Source organism: Megachile rotundata, chromosome 6, assembly GCF_050947335.1.
Source record: "Megachile rotundata isolate GNS110a chromosome 6, iyMegRotu1, whole genome shotgun sequence".
NCBI lineage: Eukaryota > Metazoa > Arthropoda > Insecta > Hymenoptera > Megachilidae > Megachile > Megachile rotundata.
Window position 1 is genome coordinate 13,822,717 of NC_134988.1, and position 22,011 is coordinate 13,844,727.

General features: G+C 35.5%; 1 protein-coding gene across 5 annotated transcripts in view; it reads left to right on the plus strand.

Moving 5' to 3' along the window:
* LOC100877739 (uncharacterized) overlaps positions 1-20,698 on the plus strand; it is a 66,344-nt gene extending 45,646 nt beyond the window's left edge. For 3 of the 5 annotated variants that reach the window (XM_012287696.2, XM_012287697.2, XM_076532977.1), the window contains 8 exons: positions 2,042-4,826; positions 5,047-5,233; positions 5,661-5,774; positions 9,618-9,785; positions 10,806-11,048; positions 14,430-14,696; positions 15,634-15,948; positions 16,514-20,698. In XM_012287696.2, the coding sequence (XP_012143086.2) occupies positions 2,042-4,826; positions 5,047-5,233; positions 5,661-5,774; positions 9,618-9,785; positions 10,806-11,048; positions 14,430-14,696; positions 15,634-15,948; positions 16,514-16,567 (4,133 nt within the window). In that variant the 3' untranslated portion in view covers positions 16,568-20,698. Of the gene's footprint in view, positions 1-2,041; positions 4,827-5,046; positions 5,234-5,660; positions 5,775-9,617; positions 9,786-10,015; positions 10,141-10,805; positions 11,049-14,429; positions 14,697-15,633; positions 15,949-16,513 lie in introns of those variants that run through there. The other 2 variants (XM_076532978.1, XM_076532979.1) reach the window with 2 other exon arrangements.
* Positions 20,699-22,011: the final 1,313 nt, after the last annotated feature.

Consider the following 22,011-nt stretch of genomic DNA (forward strand, 5'->3'; position numbering starts at 1 on the left):
AGGAATTGGGGAATGTGGGAATTGGGGAATGTGGGAATTGGGGAATGTGGGAATTGGGGAATGTGGGAATTGGGGAATGTGGGAATTGGGGGATGTGGGAATTGGGGGATATGGGAATTGGGGAATGTGGGAATTAGGGAATGTTGGAATTGGGGAATGTGGAATTGGGGAATGTGGGAATTAGGGAATGTTGGAATTGGGGAATGTGGAATTGGGAAATGTGGAATTGGGAAATGTGGAATTGGGGAATGTGGAATTGGGAAATGTAGAATTGGAGAATGTGGGAATTGGGAAATACGGAATTGGGGAATGTGAAAATTTGTGGATGTAGAGATTTAGGAATGTGAGAATTGGGGAATGTGAGAATTTGGAAATCTAGGAATTTGGAAATATAAAAATTTGAGAGCCTAGAAACTTAAAAGACCCACAATTTGAAAATTCAGAATCTTGCAAATTTAATCCCCATTAAACTCCCCTTCAACTCCTCAAATACTCACATCTAACAATTATCAAAGCTTCAATAACATTCACCTTATAACCTAACCAACTTAACCAATTATTAAACACCACAGTTTAATACATCACAAACTATTCCTTCTGAAAGATGGATGATCATCTCGATACCATGATTGATCGCCCCACGATCGCTCTCCGAACACAATCAAGCTCGATACACACTGAACGATGATTTCCGTAAACAGTCTCGTTCACTTTTCAACTTCTTCTCTCAGCATATTTAAAATCAATGAATACTTGTCATAGGAATACGTAATTGTACATGTACACATTTTCACGTAAGCTACCCACATACACGGAAATCAGGTGTGCATATTTAAATCCTGTGTATAATCCCGAGGTCTGTTTAACATTCAGAAGCGCACGTGATCGTACAGATTGTCGCGTATGCAGTTGGGCGTTACAACGTAGAACTAACAGAAAACCACAATACATCATAGAGAAACTGGCTGTGTAATTCTTGATTAACCGGTTTTTAGATCTAGTAAAAGCTTCCACCTTTATTTTCCTTGAAACTGTGAACAATTAAAGGGTTCTCACAATTATTACTCAAATTTTTGATGCAATCAATAAATTCAAGGTATTAAATAAATTCAGACAATATTCAAATATTCTTAAGAATTTAAAATTAAATAACTTTAAAATATTTAAAAACTGAAGAATTTTAAAATATTTAAAAATTGAAGACTTTTAAAATATTTAAAGACTGAAGAATTTTTAAATATTTAAAAATTGAAGACTTTTAAAATATTTAAAAATTGAAGACTTAAAATATTTAAAAATTGAAGAATTTTTTAAATTCTTAAAAATATTTTAAACGTCGATAAAATCCTATTACTTTGATAATGTTACACTGGATCTATTATACAACTTTCGGGCAGCCATTTTAAAACTGTTAGGTTAGATTACCCAACACGTAATATTAAATGAGTTTATGTAAGAATATGAAGACAAAGCCTTTCATTATATTCTTAAATCTACAAGGTACTAAAAATGTTTAGAAAGAAGGAACATAAGACTATCATGGTAGATAATGTGAGGTTATGTTACCTCATATTTTTAATGAGACATACTATGACATATTATGAGACACAATTTTAATGAGACATATTATCGTATCATTCCTTGTTACAATTTACTTAAAAGTTTGATAATGTACACTGTATTTTGTACTGCTTATTTTAATTTTTAATAGAAAAAGAATTTTTGATGTACTCTACTAGGTTAGGTACATTTTGAATCTCTTTTGAGAACATCTTAAAAACTATCCATTATGTATTTCAAAGAAAGTGTAGTATTTAAATATCTACACACATTGCAATGTTCATACATGATTTTTTTAAAAAATTTTATTAATCATACCATTTTTAACAAAACATGTGACATACATTAATAAACCATTTCACACATATGTTACTTCAAGATTTAAATTCTTTCAAGAATTTTCTTTAACCAATTTTTTCAAATTTTCTTCAAAGTGCATCTTCAAACCCATCCACCAAAAATAATTTTGCACCAATTGCAGGCGTGTTCCTGCTACTCTTCAGCGTCGTAGTCGCCGACACGACGAAAGGTCCTCCTCTTTCGGACAAGCCCTTCGCCACGTCCGAAAAGAACGCGACAGACTTCAAACCCGAAAGCATAGAACCGACTAGAAAGAATGTCGAAACAGTAGACGTTGCTAAAGATGCCAAAGCAGAGGACAAGGAGAAAGTGGCGATGCCGATCGGCGAGGAGTCCGTGGTGCAGGAAATCAGGTCGCCCGATGAACTGGACAGGTTATCGACCGCGGATTCGACTAACGGAGGATCGAAATTGGAGGAGATCCTCTACGGGACTTTAGGAAAGAGCTCGAGTACGAAAACGGTCTCTGAGGACTCTTACAGGCTGTCCAGAACGAACGGGTTGACCACCGTGACCACGAAACCCGTGTCGGAGGAATTAAAGCTGGACGACAAGAAGAATAAAACGGTTTCCGGTCAGAGAGCGGAGGACAAACAGTCGAACAAAACCGCGTCTCTTGATGAGGATTCAAAGGACGTGGAAACGAAAAAATCTGCTCTGAATTTGGAAATACTTAACGACAGAGATGAATCGAGCACGCAGGCGACTCGTCCGGAGCAGTTTCAGGAGAGGAGAAAAAAGGCTGAGCATCCGAGTTCTACGAAGAACTCCGAGGTCCCAGATCTGAAAGAAGCTGACGTGAATGGAGGACACGACGGATCTATCTCGTTAATCAACGACACGTACGTTAACTATAGCCCTTATTACAAAACCTCGACGGAGAAGAACGTCGATGGCTCGGAAAATCAGTCAAGGGCTAACAACACCACGAACTCCGTCTCCGATGTGACTCACGAGACGCAGGATCCCAAAGGAGAGGTGGAGGTCGTCGGGAGCGTGACTCACCCGGTGATTCAAAGAATCGTGGAATCCCAAAATTCGACGCTGAAGGACGCCAGCCTCGAGAACGAGTTGAACCAGAGATCCAATCAGGACTCGGCCCATAATTCGACCAAAGACCTGGATTCGATCGGGGAGAATCAGCAGAAATTGATACAAATTACTACAGAAAGAACGAGCCGCGAAGAGACGACGCTTCAGACCTCCAGCCCTGTCCCTAGGGGCCGAACCATCGCTTTCTCTGGCGTGAACGAATTTCCGAGCTTGGAAACGAAACCTACGACAGCCACCAAATTGGACGGCGTCTACTCGACGAGAAATATCACGACCCCACAGAAACCTTACCCCTACGCGAAAGCGAGCAGCGAGCAGCTCCACAACTCCAGCAATCAGTTGGACTCCACGACGGAGGAGGTCTCCGCTCTGGAAAACACGATCGGCAAAGGCGGGTCGGACGAGAAGTTCATCGTCACGGAGGCTTCGGACGTTTTGGAGAACAGCATTCAACAGTTCAAAACGCACTACGAGAAACCTGGCAACGAGTCGATTGTTTCCAGCACGGAAGCCCGATCGCCGGCAACGACTCCAGCGTCCACTCCGAAGCTGGAGGAAGCCAGACCGACGAACGAGAGCGCTCTCGACAAATCGAACCTGAAGGGGATCGCGAAGTCCGAGGAAAAAGCGAACAACGGAAATGACGTTCCTCGGTGGAGCGAGGCTCGCGAAGGAATTACTGGAAAGGACTTTGACGTGACCGGCAACCGAATAACGGAAGGCAGCCTAAAACCGGAAAACGTCGATAAGCGGACTTACGACGTTCCTTCGGAGACCGGTCGAACAACGACGGCCACACCGGAGCAAACGGAGGACGGACTTTCCAACGCCGACGTGCAGACGAACGCCGAGGGCTCTCTGCTCATCCGCTCCAGCCTCAACGCCACGGAACTTTCTACCGAGTACCCGCTGATCAAAGGGAATTTTTCGGACGTGACCACACTGGACACCACCACGGTTAAGGCGACCGAGAGTCCGACCACAGTGCAGGAAACGGTAGGAAACGTTACGCAGCTTCCTAGCTTTCCCGACGCGAACGGAACGAACGAAATCCCTTCCGGTGCGAGCGGCACTTCCAGTCCGGATGAAACTTTCGTGCCCACTACGACCAGCATCGAGTACGAGTTTGTTGGCCTCTCGGAGTCCACCACTTTTCTCAGCAGGAACGTAACCGAGGGTGTTTCCACGGAACTGCCGGATCACAATTCGTTCACGAGGAGTCCTCTGAACGAGACTTCCACGGTGGCCGGAGAAACTACTACGGATAATCCCTCTTCCACCGAGGAGTCCGAAGGCACCACGGAGGACAGGTCCTCGAGTGTTACTGACCAGACTGTTACCGTGCCAAGTCTGACGACGCAGGCTGACGACTTTACAACCGTCTCGGGTGTCGTCGAAGCAGAGACGGATCAGACATCCACCAGGGAGGAGGAGCAGAGAATCAGCGTGACGGAGTCTTGGTCCACGAGCGATAAGGACATCACCGAGACGGTTAAAGTGGAACAGACAACCTTGCCAAGTGCCAAAGATATTCATACGGTGGTGAATGTTAGCGAGACTACCGTGGAATTCACGACGACGGATATTAGCACGACAGATGCCATTCGAGAGGCTACTTCCAGCCCCTTTGTCCCCAGTCTACGGCCAAGGATCCCGGTTTCGAGTACCACCAACCCTCCAGCTGTTTCCGACATAACGATTAGGGTGACAGACGAGACGAAGGTGTCGCCCACTCAGGAAGAGGTTATGCCGTTGGTTCGCATTGTCATGGAGGGCAGCTTACACGACGTGTGTCTGAAGAAGAACGAGTTGAGGTCCGCACTGGCGGAGATCCTGAAATCGGGCGTCAACAAGTAAGTTGCTATTTGTCAACGTTAATTTTTTATTGCTTTTTTGGATTTGAGAAAGTTACATTGATAGCAGGTTTTAAGCAAGTTTTATGTTCTTATGGATCAGTATATTGTAGTAGAGCTAAGATACTATTCTAGAGTACTTTCAGAACTACTTCTGATAAAACTACATTGACAGTACAATGTTTAAGGTGCAGATGTGAGTTCGTGTTCTTTGTTACAGGACGATTTCTGACGAGCAAATTATCTTTCATCAAGATCCCTGCCAGGAATCTGCGACTTCGACTCCGACATCCGACATGACGTCGATACTCGTTTACGTCGTTGACGAGAACGGGAAAGTGGACAGCGCCATGACCACCATTTTGCCAGATTTGTACAAAAATTCGCACGTGATATTCCCTGTCAAAGTAAGTCAGTATTCGGATGCTGTAATTTTTACATTTTTTACGAAATTTCAACTTTCGTCGCCTACTATAATTTGTACCATTGCAAGGAGGTTATCTTCACTGTAGCCAATCACAGCCGAGCGCCATCTTGTCAGCTCCCAATAATAAAAATTCCAATTGCTACCTCTAAATTTGATAGACTTAATTTTATCATCTAAAATAATTCTGTCGTATTAAAAATTTTATCAAAGTGATTTCTACAATTTAATTTGTAATTTCAAAACGAAATAGCGTTTTGAACTTTGCTTCAACTGTTTTGAATATCAATAATTGTGAATGGAATTCAAAAGAAATTTGTCCCTTATTGAATAACAAGTTTAGACAAATAATATATGTAACATGCATAAATATAGTTAACGTATTCCGCCGACTGACCCACTCTTTTCAGATACACAGCTTTGTTGTGGTACAGGAACCAATTCCGGACTCCGGAAACGCGATAGCGGTCGTCGTGGTCTCCTCGATTGCCTTCATTTGTCTGGTTCTTCTGGCTGGTCTTCTGGTAAGAGTTCTTGTTACTTTATCTCCTCTATCTATACCTTCTCGAATAAGCAATTCAATGACTATACAGCATGAACGTATTCAGTGATTATACAGTACGAAATTCATTTCTTTTAATTGGTTAACATTAATATCTTAAATTACTTCTTCAATTATCTCTGACTTTACGTACTAACTTTCGGTTAGATGGAATATATACTTTACATTTCATGAGTAGAATGTTCGGTTATAAAAATTTAAATAAATTTTCTGTTGAATGATTTCAAAAATAAAATTCTGCAAAATTCATACTTTTTTCTTGTACAAATATTTTTGTAATATATTACACTCTGATTATTCTCCATTTGTTAAACATTCACGTCGTATAATACTGCTTCTTTCATTTTGCTTCATTAAATCACCAATTGATAAATGCACTGCTTATCAGAAACTACAGAATTTTTCCTCCCAGACAATTTCAATCTTGTCACCACAGTTACACAAGGTGTAAATTGTATCAAACCTAACCTAACCTTATCAAGCCCGGTTTTGTTTCTGACGAACATAACGCTTTATAATTTGACACAACTTCCAAAGTACCAACGAGGAATTACCAAAATTTATTATTCATTGCACGCTAATCGGCCAAGCACTTTCGAACCAAAATTGTCCAAAGGAGAAACTAATAAATTAAGATTCAGTTACGCAGGTCCGCAAAGATCTATGCTCTCTGAAAGGCCTCGTCGTGCTTGCATTAAGCTCATTTCGCATGATGTTACGTATTCATCCGTCCACACTTGTGATTTACTCCCAGTGTACGTAACAATCAATGATACATTGTTGTGGATGTGTGTATGTTTGTGTTGTCTCGCTTTTATCCACGGTTACATCAAATTAAATGTGCTGAACCACACATTCCCTCAGTTTCTAACAAATTTTTAAAAAATTCATCTTCTCAGACTGCCTTTCGTATGAATCACTACTGTACAAAATTAATACTTCGTTTTATTCTGTACAAGTACAGAGAATTATATAAATACTTAATTGTTGGTATAAGGAGAACAAAATTTATAATATTTCTTGTGTTATTACAAGTTATAGTCACTGCATTGAATCATAATATACATTCTAACATAACCTAAATATAACCAAAATGGCGGCATTATATGTAGGTTATATTAGGGGTACGAAAAGTAATCAAAATTTTGTTTGCTGGCGAAAAATATTTATCTTAAATCAACAAAATAATTTCCATCACTTTCTAACGCTTTTTTCTAGCGTAAGGACAATTGTTCCCTTCTTAAAAAAAGTCCCTTTTTCATAGAAAGAGTTTGAAATCATCGAAGAAATTTTGATTACTTTACCCCTAATATTAAGTTGTCATAATGTATCATTATAATAAATCATGTCACTACGTATTGAAATCGTAACATAACCTAAATATAATCAAACTGATATACGTGGACTATATTAAGCCATCAGTAGTAAAAATAATGAACACATCAAAGCTAGAAAATGTCTCCTTTCATCAAAATCAATGTAAGCGACCATTTACTCTCCCAACCAACAAAATGTCCGCCACCTTACATAAAGAACCTTACATAAAGAAAGCAATTTTCCGTAGCATCGATCAAGTTCCGATCGTTCGTAGTTTCTCGATGCACTTTGATGCAAAAGCTGTAACGTTCGTCCTTGAATCGACGATTAGATCGAACAAACCATCACCGCTTCATCGGTTTTTGCTTCGCGTATTCAATGCACGTGAGCCTGGATGTTGAAACCGCTGGTTCGAGAACGTGTTTCGACAGAAGAAACACAACTCGTTACACGATGTCCGGTGTTTCGATATTGTCCGACGCGGGGACAAACAGCACGAATTAACGGCGAGCATTAAGTAGTTGTTTACTTCGATGATGTTGTAATTGCGAGATGATAAATCACCTTTGCAACTGTACCGCGGACATTCATTTACCCCGAAAATGAATGCTGCTGATGATAGGGGGTTATTTGATAGCGTCATGATAATTTCGTTGCGTCGATTTGCAAAATTGCTGGAAACTGTGTTTGTGGATAATTGTTTTGGTGGATGATGAATATGCACCGGTTTTGTGTGTTGTAGGAAGTTTTTAGTTGGAATGTGTTTTTTAGAATTTCAGGATCTTGGGATTTTTAGGGGTTTGTTATTGTATGGGGTTAGAGCTTTGATGGCGTGGAATTTGCGATTTTGGGATTTTTTAATTTTGGGAGTTCTGGGGTTTGCAATTTTGGGACTTTGAGACGATGGGATTTGGAGGTTTCTAGGATCTTTTCATAGTTTGGAATTTGGGAGATTGGAACTTTGAGATTTTGGAATTTGAGAAATTTACTGTGGGAGCTATGGAATTTGAGAGTTTTGGGATTTTGGAGTTATGGAATTTGAGAGTTTTGGGATTTTGAAGTTATGGAATTTGAGAGTTTTGGGATTTTGGAGTTATGGAATTTGAGAGTTTTGGGATTTTGGAATTATGGAATTTGAGAGTTTTGGGATTTTGGAGTTATGGAATTTGAGAGCTTTGGGACTTTGGAATTATGGAATTTGAGAATTTTGGAACTTTGGAGTCATGGAATTTGAGAGCCTTGGGACTTTGGAATTATGGAATTTGAGAGTTTTGGAACTTTGGAATTATGGAATTTGAGAGTTTTGGGATTTTGGAATTATGGAATTTGAGAGTTTTGGGATTTTGGAATAATGGAATTTGAGAATTTTGGGATTTTGGAGTCATGGAATTTGAGAGCTTTGGGACTTTGGAATTATGGAATTTGAGAGTTTTGGAACTTTGGAATTATGGAATTTGAGAATTTTGGGATTTTGGAGTTATGGAATTTGAGAGTTTTGGGATTTTGGAGTCATGGAATTTGAGAGCTTTGGGACTTTGGAATTATGGAATTTGAGAGTTTTGGAACTTTGGAATTATGGAATTTGAGAATTTTGGGACTTTGGAATTATGGAATTTGAGAATTTTGGAACTTTGGAATCATGGAATTTGAGAGTTTTGGAATTTTGGAATAATGGAATTTGAGAATTTTGGGATTTTGGAGTCATGGAATTTGAGAATTTTGGGACTTTGGAGTTATGGAATTTGAGAATTTGAAATTTTGGAATTTGAAAATTTTGGGACTTTGGAATTATGGAATTTGAGAGTTTTAGGACTTCCAAATTTTTATATATTAAGAGTTCGCAAGATTAGGAATTTGTAACTTTGAGAGCTTATAAACATTAAAATTTTGGGATTTCAAAATTTTAAGTTTTTGAGATTTTGGCATTACAGAATGTAAAAATCTTGGAGCTGTCAAATTTGATAATTTTTTACCTCTGCAACTATAGAATGTTAGAATTTTTGGACTTTAGGTCTACAAAATTTGAGAATTTTCATCTCTACGATTATAGAATTTAAGAATTTCGTTTCTTTTAAATAATTTAATATTAAAAGTTCGGTAAATTCATGACTTAAAAATTCTGAGGACTTTAAAAATCTTCAAATTTCGTCACAAAAAAGTCAGAACTTCAAAAACTTTGCAACCTAAAATGTCTATAAAATAAATATCGTAAAGATCATAAAAATATAACGATTTAGATATTCTGAGACTTGTGTCCTTAAAAATATGAGAATACATAATCCTATAATTTTGCTACTCAAGTAACAAAACTTCAGTTCCGCCTAGACAGAGTCTAGTTTCATCGGATCTCAAAATGGAGGCCTGCACCCGAGTGTACTTCGTAGTTAGACATAGTTTGCATAATAGATTCGTAGAATGGCGCAGATTAGTTCTAGCTCTGTTAGTTCCAAGATGGAAATGCGGTAATTGTTGATGAAATTATTTGCAGTTTATAATGAGGAAGAGGCAAACGAGGTTCAACTACGGCGAACGATGTCGTCCAGTGTCCTTGGATGCTTACAGCCTTGACAGTGTTTCTGCATACAACAGTGTTAGGCGAAAAGGTGTGGCACGGTCGTCGAAAAGAAGTTATGGGAATCCGACTTTCGAAGATTCGGTAAGTTATTTCTCTTTTTAAATGCATGTAGAAAATATTAACAAGTTATCTTCGGGTTTTGTACTTTTAATAGAAAGTCTTTTACTTAAAGTCTTCATTTAAATTATTTTTATGAACTTATTAATAAATGTTTACTATACAGTTATTTACGGTTTCAAAGAATTTATTGTTTGTAATATTGTTCTTGAAAATTTATTGATACATATATCGAGCTATTTTTCTGTTTATAGCATACATATAACACGTACTTGTAAATATAAATTAATTCTTCAGGTAAATTGTTTAAATTTGTATGTCAATATGAATACATCGTAGTGTATATAATAGAGAGGTATTTTTATGTAGCAATTTTATTTATTTTTAATATTATTCCAGTATTATCTTCTGGACAAAAGTATTCTAGTTTGGTAGAAGTAGTTTAAATTACGTTTAATCTCTTTAATTTAAAATTACAAGAAGCTGTACACACATATACATAAAATTATAATATTATTTTTAAATTTACAAATGTTCAATTTGCACGTTGACAACAATTACAATAATCAAAAATAACAATAAATAAAAATACAGTATAACACAGTTTCACAAAAAATGCACAAAATCCAACAAGAATAAAAACTGTAATAAAAACTATAATAATAAAAATTGATGACACTGCTGTATGTTGGTAAAATAAAATGTCCAATAAAAATTAGCTAAAAAATATTATTTACTAAACGAACATAAAATTCAAAATATCTGTTTAAAAAACAAGAGTCTTTGCATCTCAAATTTTTCGCCAATAACTTCCTTGGGTGTAGAGTATTCGAAATTACCTTGCAGCAACTTCATCCACATTTCCAGTTAGCAATTTATGATGGTTTAAACTCGTCTTTAAAGCAGTATAGCTAACTCATTGAAGCGGCAACTTTGAACGAGCTATAGGCAGGAAGTAGTACGAAAGTTCGCATTAAGTTCGTTAAACGTTGCAGCAAAAAGTTTGGAAAGCAAGTTTCCATGAAAGATGTGTCTTCGTTGCAGAGCGCGATACCGTCCCACCCCTTGAATTTCGCCGGCCTTTCATCTTTCTGTAACGACGTTAATGCAATCAACGAAGAATTCGCCGGTATTCCGCAAGTTTCGGCGAAGATTGACGAGATGCCGAACGGGGCGGAAGTGAAGAACCGATACGCGAACGTGATACCGCTTCCGGAGACCAGGGTACCGTTGCAAAAAATTAACAACGATCCTCTTACGGAGTACATCAACGCTAGTTACGTTAGGGTAAGTCTTAAAAGTGCACGCTTGACCTCTACTGATGGCAATCCACGAGTTGGCGCGTTCGAAGCTCACCGTGAACACTTAGTTACATACAAATAAGAATAGTGACAACTGCTTTCGGGCAAGTATACTCACTTGAGGACTTTATCAATGCTCTTATTGATCTTCGAGATCATCCTGAAAAGGTGCCGACTGCTGGTAAGTTAGAGTTGGAGATGCAAAGTAAAAGCTCTCCGTGAACATTTGCAGTTACATACAAATAAGAATAATAATGACAACTGCTTTCGCGCAAGTATGCTTACTTGAGAGACTTCACTGTCATTGTTTTTCGTCTGATTGGTGTGCGACCGCGAGAGCCAATATACCGCCGAAAATACGTGTGAGGCCATTTTTCTATTCTGACCAATCGTGCTGTACTTGGGGATGTAGGGATTTGGAGATGTAGGAATTTGGGGATATAGCGATTTGGGGTTGGAGCGATTTAGGTGTGTGAGAATTTCGGAATGTGGGAATTTGGGAAGGGAGGGATTTGGGAATGTGGGGATTTGGGGATGTGGGTATTCGGGAGTGGAGGAATTTGGGGATGTGGCGAGTTGGGGGTGTGGGGATTTGGGTGTGTGAGAATTTGGGAAGGGAGGGATTTGGAGATGGAGGGATTTGGGGTAGAGGGATACTGAAATCTTGAGATTCGGGAATTTAGGAATTGGGGAATGTAGAAATTGGGAATGAGGAATTGGGGAATGAGGGAATTGGGGAGTGTGGAATTGGGAAATGTGGGAATTGGAGAGTGTGGAATTGGGGAATGTGGAAATTGGGGAATGAAGGAATTGGGCAATGTGGAATTGGTGAATGTAGAAATCGAAGAATGTGGAATTGGGGAACGTAGAAATTGCAGAATGTGGAATTGGACAATGTGGAATTGGTGAATGTAGAAATTGGAGAATGTGGAATTGGGGAACGTAGAAATTGAAGAATGTGGAATTGGAGAATGTAAAAATTGGAGAATGTAGAATTGGGGAATGTGGAATTGATGAATGTAGAAATTGGAGAATGTGGAATTGGGGAACGTAGAAATTGAAGAATGTGAAATTGGGGAATGTGAAATTGGAGAATGTAGAAATTGGATAATGTGGAATTGGGGAATGTGGAATTGGTGAATGTAGAAATTGGAGAATGTAGAATTGGGGAATGTAGAAATTAGGGAATGTAGAAATTGGGGAATGTGGAATTGGAGAACGTAGAAATTAGAGAATGTGGAATTGGAAAATGTAGAATTGAGGAATGTAGTCATACCAAAATCTTCAAATTCGGGAAATTAGAAATTAGGAAATATAGGAATTATAAGTACAAAACATTTAATACGTACAATACAAGTAAGTACGTACACAATGTCCCATATTCCCATTGTACAAAAAAGAATTCAGTGAATGGAATAGTTTCACGTATCTGAAGCAATCTAATCACACGCGAGCAAGAATTAACACAGCGTTTTGTCTGCGTGAGAAAAGGATATTGCATAATGCATTACAAAGAATACGAGTAATTTGTTGCATAAGACCGCATGGTAATACGCGGAAGCAAGACGTACGTTAACACCTGCTTGCATCGAGTCATTAAAAAATTTTAATGACGCTTATCAATTGCTGAATTCACGATTAATCGTCGTACCAAGTATTATAGCGACTCGTTCCCATGTCGCTATTATTGTAATGCGATGCTATAAGGATCGTATTAATTCTAATAACGCGGTACCGAAAGTGTAACGGGCTATTACGTGTCTGGTGTAGTCAATAAATTAACTATTAATTTAATCATGTTCTATTATATTCAATAATATTCAATAATATTCAGTAATATTCAGTAACATTTAATATTATTCAGTAGTATTCAATAATATTCAATAATATTCAGTAGTGTTCAATAATATTCAATAATATTCAATATTATTCAATATTATTCAGTAGTGTTCAATAATATTTAATAATATTTAATATTGTTCAGTAGTGTTCAATAATATTCAATAATATTTAATAAAGTTATTCAGTAAGTTGCAAATGTAAATTTCTATACAATTATGAAATAGTTAGGTTAGTTCTTCACCATACAAATTTTTTTATGAAATAGTTCCTTTAATTCATTCATTTAATTCCTGAAAAAGAAATGGCAAAGTAAAATATTCAACAATTTTTCCAAAAAATATTGCACATCTACAAAAATAACAATAATCGTCCATCTCATAAATACGATGCAATATATAATAAAATAATAAAATATCAATCCAATAAGTCTCCTCAAGGAACGCTTTTAATACGAAATACATTCGAGAACTCATCGATGGAGTAGCAATTAATTAACGTAATAATGCGAAATTAATTTGAAAGCAGGCATTGCATATTCGAAGGAGAGTCGATTTCAATCGAAATCAGCTAAGGAGGGCAGTAATTGTATTACGGTCGCAGAGCAATATCGATCGATATTATTGATTAACAAGCAACAGTGGCTGCTAATTGGAAGTAGGAGGATGTTAGCCTCGCTGCATTCGGCGTGCATTATGCATATGTATAAGCGTACGAGCTGCATTGCAACTGCATCGAGTTAAAACAGTATTAACGCTACGAATTTTCATGTCCACTGATTTTAATGTCCATGGTGTCTGAAGTTTGCAATTATTTAATGTATTCAACTTATTCACCGTTCGTTAATTTATACATTTTGAACGCGCTTAAAATGTAACTGTATTTTGATCAGATGATGATGCAGTAGTTACATGTGCATATTAACAGTAAAATGATGTATAATTTTGTGATTTGTATAATTTTATGATTCGGTCAATAGTTCCTAGCTGAAACGAATTAGAGTACGTAAATTAGGGTACCTGTCTTGGTAGCTGACGCTTATATTTAGTAACTGTAAATGTTCACAAAGAATAATTTTTCTATTATCAAAAATATATAACTTCATTTGTATGATCTCAAAATTTGTGTCCATAATTGTACTGTCCTCTTTGAAACGTTCTTAGAGTATCTGTCTCTATAGCTGACACTATCGATTTAAACAGAAATTAAAACAGTATGTTATTTGAAGCACTACATTCAGACAAATAACAAAAGAAAAAATCTTAAGTAAAATAAAAAAAGTTTCTTAGAAATGAAAAATTATTTTAAATTATCCTTAATATCCTAAACAGTTTATTTATAAAAAAAAAGTTTGAGAATAATACAGAGAGTGCTCAGACAATAAGAATGTAAAGAGGGAAGGTATTTATTGGTAAAATAGTTGATGTGGCCTCTCAGTCACCGTTCGAATTGCATTAAATTAAGTGACGAATGAGAGCCACCTCTCGAGTGCAAAGGGTTAAACTTCAACAATGGCTTCCTATTTTAGGGACCAAAGAATGCCATGAGGTATTACATCGCCTGTCAAGCACCAATGGACTCAACCGTCACTGACTTCTGGAGAATGATCTGGGAACAGCAGTGCAAAGTCATCATCATGTTAACCGATCTCGTTGAAAACGGGGTTGAAAAGTGTACCGAGTATATACCACCCTCGGAAATTACCGATTGCCACCGGTTGTACGGTGACTTCCAAGTTACGTTGAAGAAGAGGGAAACCAAAGAAAAATATGCTATTTCCACCCTTCATTTAAAGGTAAGTACATTGCAGACGTAAATTTTTAAGGGGAGATTTTACTTTCGATTTAGGGGTCAAGATGAACATTTTATAATCAGTTTATATATATATTTAAATACTAGAAGTTAAATTTCTCAAGGTTGCAAATTTCAAAATTCTTAAGTTCCTAAATTTACAAATTCTCAAATATCCCAAATGATCACATCCCCAAATTTTCACGCCTCTAAATTCTCAAATTTCCAAATTCTCACGCCTCCAAATTCTCACGTCCCCAAATTCTCACATCCCCAAATTCTCACGCCTCCAAATTCTCACGTCCCCAAATTCTCACATCCCCAAATTCTCAAATTTCCAAATTCTCACGCCTCCAAATTCTCACATCCCCAAATTCTCAAATTTCCAAATTCTCACGCCTCCAAATTCTCACGTCCCCAAATTCTCACATCCCCAAATTTTCACGCCTCCAAATTCTTACGTCCCCAAATTCTCACATCCCCAAATTCTCAAATTTCCAAATTCTGACGCCTCCAAATTCTCACGTCCCCAAATTCTCACATCCCCAAATTTTCACGCCTCCAAATTCTCACGTCCCCAAATTCTCACATCCCCAAATTTTCACGCCTCCAAATTCTCACGTCCCCAAATTCTCACATCCCCAAACTCCCACGTCTCCGAATTCTCACATCCCCAAATTCTCAAATTTCCAAATTCTCACGCCTCCAAATTCTCACGTCCCCAAATTCTCACATCCCCAAACTCCCACATCTCCAAATTCTCACATCCCCAAATTCTCAAATCCCCAAATTCCCAAAGCTCCCACCTCCCAAATTCTTGAATTTCTCAAATTTCCAAATCCTCAACCTCCTAAACTCCCAAATACCAATATCACATAATTTCCAAATTTCTCAAAATATGTCGAATATTCTCCATTGACCCACTAATCTTCTGCCCGTAGAATTTGGAGAACAACACGTTCCGAGAAGTGTACCACATCTGGTATTTGTGGCCTGTAAACGGGGCACAATCAGACGGAGCAGGTTTAATAGCCGTGCTCCTGGAAGCAAGGGCACTCCAAAGGGGTGGCCCTGGACCCATTGTGGTCCACTGTAGTCCCGGCACTGGACGCACGGGAACGTTAATAGCTCTTGACCTAGGAATTAGACAATATGAGATTACGAGGACTGTGGACGTGCCAAGGGTCGTTTACACTATCAGACGGGACCGTGCTGGAGCTGTCCAGACGAAAGAACAATACGCTTTTGTTTACAAGGTGAGCTCCTGCGTAATTTACCAGTAAACACCTTGTAATAGTAACTTACTGGATAATTTGTTATTTTTTTCGGAATTAATATTGTTGACGAATTAATATTTTGTTAAGTCATTCTGTTGTGAAAATCTCATCTGAGTTTTTGTTGTGAAAGTTTGATTTTATCTGATGTAGGTGAAGCAGTTTTGGATTGTTCATTAAGTCTATTGACACTTACTGATAACTTTAATTATATTTTATATTAGAATTTAGTTACAGTTTAATACTGAAAACTTAATTAGGTTGACATGTAATAAAAATTTAATTTAGCTACAATTTAAAGCAAGCTTAATTTAATCATGATTTATTGACAATTATAATTTTAATGAAAACTTGAATAATAATTTAACGAAACTGAATTATGATTTAGCGAGAAAATGTACAATTTTTGTATAAAGTGCAGTATAATGTTATGCAGAGTTTGTTGTCGTGTTACAAATTTTATCTTGAATTCATAAAACCTAATAAGTGTATAGATAATTTTATATAATAAATATAAAACGCTTAAAAGAATTTGTTCATCTTTCAGGCATTACATTTGTACGCGACCAAACTTGCCGGCGGTATATTAGAATCAACATGAACGACAGCAGGTTGAGAAGAAAATCAGAGTCTACACAGAGAACTACTGTATCCATGAACGATATACCAGAAGATGAAGAAACAAGAGATACGAAACGCTAGCAATTGGATAAAGAAATAATCTGCGAAGAAATGACATGTGATACGTGGACCATAGGGACGATCGAATTTCGCTTTGAACATTTGTCAATCGATGTCTGAAGATTTTGAAAGAGTTACTGTTTTTCTCATTTCGTCGTTATTAGTATTCTTGGTGTTATTAGTTCATGTAATCTCATTAAATTTCCTGTTTGGGATAATTTTTAAATGGACTGATTGAAAATTTTGTAAACCGGTTCTACTTAACCTGCAACTGGTACGGTAGCCATCTTGTTTTACTTATATGGTAGCCATTTTGTGCGTTTCAGAGGAAGCAGAGTGTTTCAAAATTTAATTAATAGTTCTGTGAATAGAAAGATTTGAAGGAGGAATTGACAAATTTTATATAATTAAAAAATAAATAATTTTGTATCATGATGATATTACAAGTCAAACTTAACTTAATTTTATTTAAGAATCAGTTTCATGTTTAGAAACAATATGCACTCTTAGAGTCTGATAAACCTCATCCAGTCAGTTACAGGTTAAAAAATTAATATTAAAAGACTAATGCTTAAAATTCACAAAATGAATAATAACAAGTTCTAAATTATACTTCATAGAATGTTATAAAAAATTATTCTAAATTGAGTTCATGAAAAATTATAATAATTCATACTGCATTTTTACTAAAATCGAGTACAAGCTTAAAAGCTGTCACCACTTTCTCCAACAAAGTAAAATAGATTTACATAAAGCTAATTCAACACTGCGAAAAACTGATTTCGACCAACAGAAAGATGTAGATGATACAACTAACAAGTTAAATACGTTGTAAACAGCAAAGATCGAGAGACAGAAATTAATTTGTGATATCCGGACCATCCGTCGACGACATTCGATTTCGTATTTCTTAGGCGTATTCGATTTCGTAAAAGTCTTTTTACGGTAGATTTCGTCTCCTTTGTCCATATTATAATATACATATATATATATTGTGTATACACATATATTTATAAACAATAAGGTAACTAAGGATAGATATTTAATGTTGATATCGTGCGTAGCTGATAGAATTCCTGAAAGGCTGTCGTGGAAGAATTTCTTGAAAAAATAATGGAGACATTGTACGACCAAACGAAATGCTTCGACGTTAAAGCATAATACCCGAGAATTATACATATATTTTTTATCGTTTAATGTTGTAAAAAGAAGTACATACGCGTGTATTAATTATTTAGCGTTACTGTCGTTTTATTAGTAATGTTACGTTCGTGAGGATCCAAAGAGATTGCAGGATCGATGTCCTTTTCTTCTTCTTTCTCTCTTCTTTACCGAACGACCTATAGGTATTATTGTTATTATTGTTATTGTTGTTGTTGTCATTGTACAGATGTTTTCATTCGTAGCAGGTCGCTCTCTATAATTGTACATAGAAAGTTTGGAAACACAGATTTATTGTATCGATTACGTTGTATTTAATTCGTTAGAGCACTTCTTTGTAAACTGTCTATGCGAGAATATTGTCGGATTTTTGTGGAAAGTGTGCGTACATTTTCTTAAGACTGCACAGATATGTTTTGCCAATTTTGCAGGATTTCACACTGCTTCTGTGAACACTCATGTATTTTTTTGTAAAGATTGTCTTTGAATTTCAAAGTTTCTGATTGAAAGTTTGAGATCATCGAGATGGTTAGAATTGTGAGCACCAGAGTGCGCTGCATGGACCTGCAAATGGACGCTTATGGACGTCTTTCAATTTGCAAATTTCTTAATTTCTATGTTTATAAATTTCCAAGCTACCCAGTTTCTAAGTTTCTAATGCTAAACTTCCAAATTTCTGAATTTCCGAATTTCCAAATACAGAATTTCGAAGATCTGAAAGTTGGAATAGTTGGAAACTTGAAACTATGTAAACTTACAAGTATGGAAACTTGTGAATACCTTTCTATACTTTCAAATTCCATAAATTTTCAATTTTGTTAATTTCTAAGTTACTAAATTTATAGATTTGAAAGTTTCCCATTTCTAAATTGAACCAAGTTTCAAAAAGGTGATCTCAAATTATTCATCAGTTCTGCAGTTTCTTTTGCAATTTCTTTTAATGAACCTAAGTCTTATAATTTTCTGTAAATGTTTCTTGTATGACTGTCAAAGTTGTCTTAACTTATATTCTAATTATTAGCAATTGAAATAAAATGTGAATGAATATACTGATATTCTTAAAAAATGTCAGTACTGGTTTTCCATAAAATTGTTGCTCATGTAACCAATCAATTATAAGGAATAATTATAATTAAGAAACTATCGTGCAGCAAACAAAAAATAATGTCAAAGAAATCAAAAGGAATACTAGATAAAAATGTAATAATTGAATGATCACCATATGTTCACAATTTATTTACATCATTCTTTATCTTTTAATACAAATAATTTGTAAAAATATTGAATATAATATTCTATCACAATTTCAATTATACTTGCATGTTTTTCAAACAAGTCTTTCATAAAATTATTCTATTTCAAACTTGAGGTTGTCAGTTATTTTTATAATTTTTACACCATGTTAAAAATCAAATTTTACTTTATGAAATCAAATGACTATCATTTTCAAGGATGTAAAATACAACAATTTGTTCAGTCTATTCAAAATTGATACACCAACGAAAGAAATTTAGAAAAAGAAATCATGGAACACAGGGTTAATTTCTAATTACAAAATCACTAAATTTTATAAAACAATCGTAGTCGTACAATTGACAAAAATACACTAACCAACATACATTTTCCAACAATTTTATCAATTTCTTGTAAACTAAAAATTCAAAATACAGTAAAATTTAGAAACGATAGTTCACGTTCAAATAAACGTGTTCGAATATAAAATTTGAGTATTCGATTCTATAATACAATTTACACAAGTGTTCATGTAACTGCAACGTCGCTAGGCAATAGTTTAGAATTAAGGTAGTGAAATCAGTTAATCGAATGTTAAATAGAATTTAATTCGGGTAAATAGAGTTCAACTGCACGGATAAAAAATATGCAGAGGTGTTCAAAATATTGTATTGAACAATTAAAATTAAACCAAGACTAACTACTTAAACTTTGAGTAACAAACTTTATTATAAAATTTTACAAATATAGTTGATCATATTAAATTTTTACGTATAAACATTTTTTGTATTTTAGTAATATTTTCTTAACAATTTTTTAAGTAATATTATATAAAATAAAATATATCTCATTTATATAAATTTATAAATTTTCTGTCAAAAGACCAGATCAAAGTTTTAATATTTAAATTATCTGACATATTTTTTGTAAACAAATTTTGTGAAATATAAATTCTCGTTCTTAGTCTAATAATTTGAGCATCTCTGTAACATCTATCGCAGAAATAAATGACAATGACAATTTACACACGTTGGTACACGGAATTTCTCTTGTCAATGTATACCGTTCCGTATATCAGTCTAAATATTTGCCATAGGATAAACGATTCAAGTATTTTAACCTCTTCGCTGTGTACGCCGTGAAGACCACGGAGATTCTTAAAATACAAAACTTTCAATCGTTCGCAATTATACAAACAGCGAAAGGGTTAATAAGTAGATGTTAAAATTCATCTCTAACGAAGAAGAAATAGAAATATATAAGCGTAATGATCTCATTTATCATCCATTAAGGGTCTTTCAAAATTAACGAATGATTAAGAAAACTGTATAATTAGTATGGATATAATCAACGTCGAAAATATGCGCTGTTAAATAAAACTAGTGTAACGGAAGAAAATGTCTTATAATCGATATTAGCATCTTCGTCCTATTTATCGTTATAATCGCTAATTAATATCGTGATCGTATAATTGGTGTGTGATGTTTTACCTAATGAATGTGAAAACTTAGACTTATTCGAATCACTGTTAACGCGCCAAATATTATTTAATTGTACTAATTACTGAAAAGATTTCGTAGCATTTTATAAAATTGTTCTCTCAGAAATATTCCTTGTATTCGACCCAATATTTGAAGAACATTTATAAATTCAAAAACTTGTGTAAGTATTTGTTTAATCCTTACTTGGTTTTACTACTTTCAGAGATGTTAAGTGCTTTTAATATTTTTTTGTTATTCAATTTTATTTATTTAAAATTCACAAAAAATTTTTATCAAGGTTTGGCTTCTTTTTTTAAAGATAGGTATGGCAGTTTTTACTTCCTCCACGTATTTTAATTTAAAAATACTTTCAACTTGAAATACTTATTGCATCAAGAACTATTACAATAAATGGTAAATATTTTATTCCTATTTTACAATATTTTATTTTTGTAGTTGTAAAATAACTACAAGTTATGATATATTTTTCTAAATATTGAACAAGTGCTCTGAACTATAATTTTGATCATTAAGTTGATCGTTGTTACTGGTTGGAACCACACGTGTTATTTTAAACGTGTTACATTATCTTACGATTATTTCACGTGTAAAGAGAAGTAACTCTTATGTCCACACAGTATCAACTGTATTAACAGTCCTCCACGTGGTATCTGAAGTTCCGGTCACATACTCGGAAAAGCAGCGTCACGAAAGTGTCGGTATAAAACATTTGCCGTTGGGCAGGTTTTTCGTGTATCAGCCCTTGCTCATTTTGCCATATACGACCTTCAGATTTATTACGTGGAACTAATAACTTGTAAGGGCCCTGTACGGAGCTGTAAGGGAGCTTCCGTAGATTTACGAGGCATCAATCGAGGGTGAAGTTGATGGTAGATAGTCAGCACAAATGTTCACATCTCTGAACAATTGCGTACTTTCTTACTGTTTTATAGTCACAAAATTATGTTCCTTGTAAGAGTTCTTATATTTTCATTTAATTGGATATTCTTGCAGCTGTGATTCTTTTCTCAGTGATTAGCATTTTTTTTTTAAGAGGAAGAATTAGAAAAAATTATAAAATAGGTGTATTATAAAAAGAGATATATTAATAGCAAGGATTAATAGTGGAGGTGTATTTATATTTTACAGAAAATTTCCTGTAAGAATGGAAGATACGCTTAACATGAAACGTAAAATTATTTCAACAAGAAGAGATAAAATTCGAATTGTTATTAACTAAATCATTAGGGATTTATCTGATTGAGAGGATACTATCGCATGTCTCATGTTCCAGGAGTATTTTATACGTGGAACACGTGGGAATTGTTAAATCTACATCCTCGATCAGCAGTTCTTCAGTCACATTGACGTTATTGTCACCATGACACGGTTTTCTAAGGATTACGCAATATACAAGTTACATTTTACTGCTACCAATTTACATTCGGCCATACATGACATCTTCACGTTCTGTAAAATGTCTGCTGCA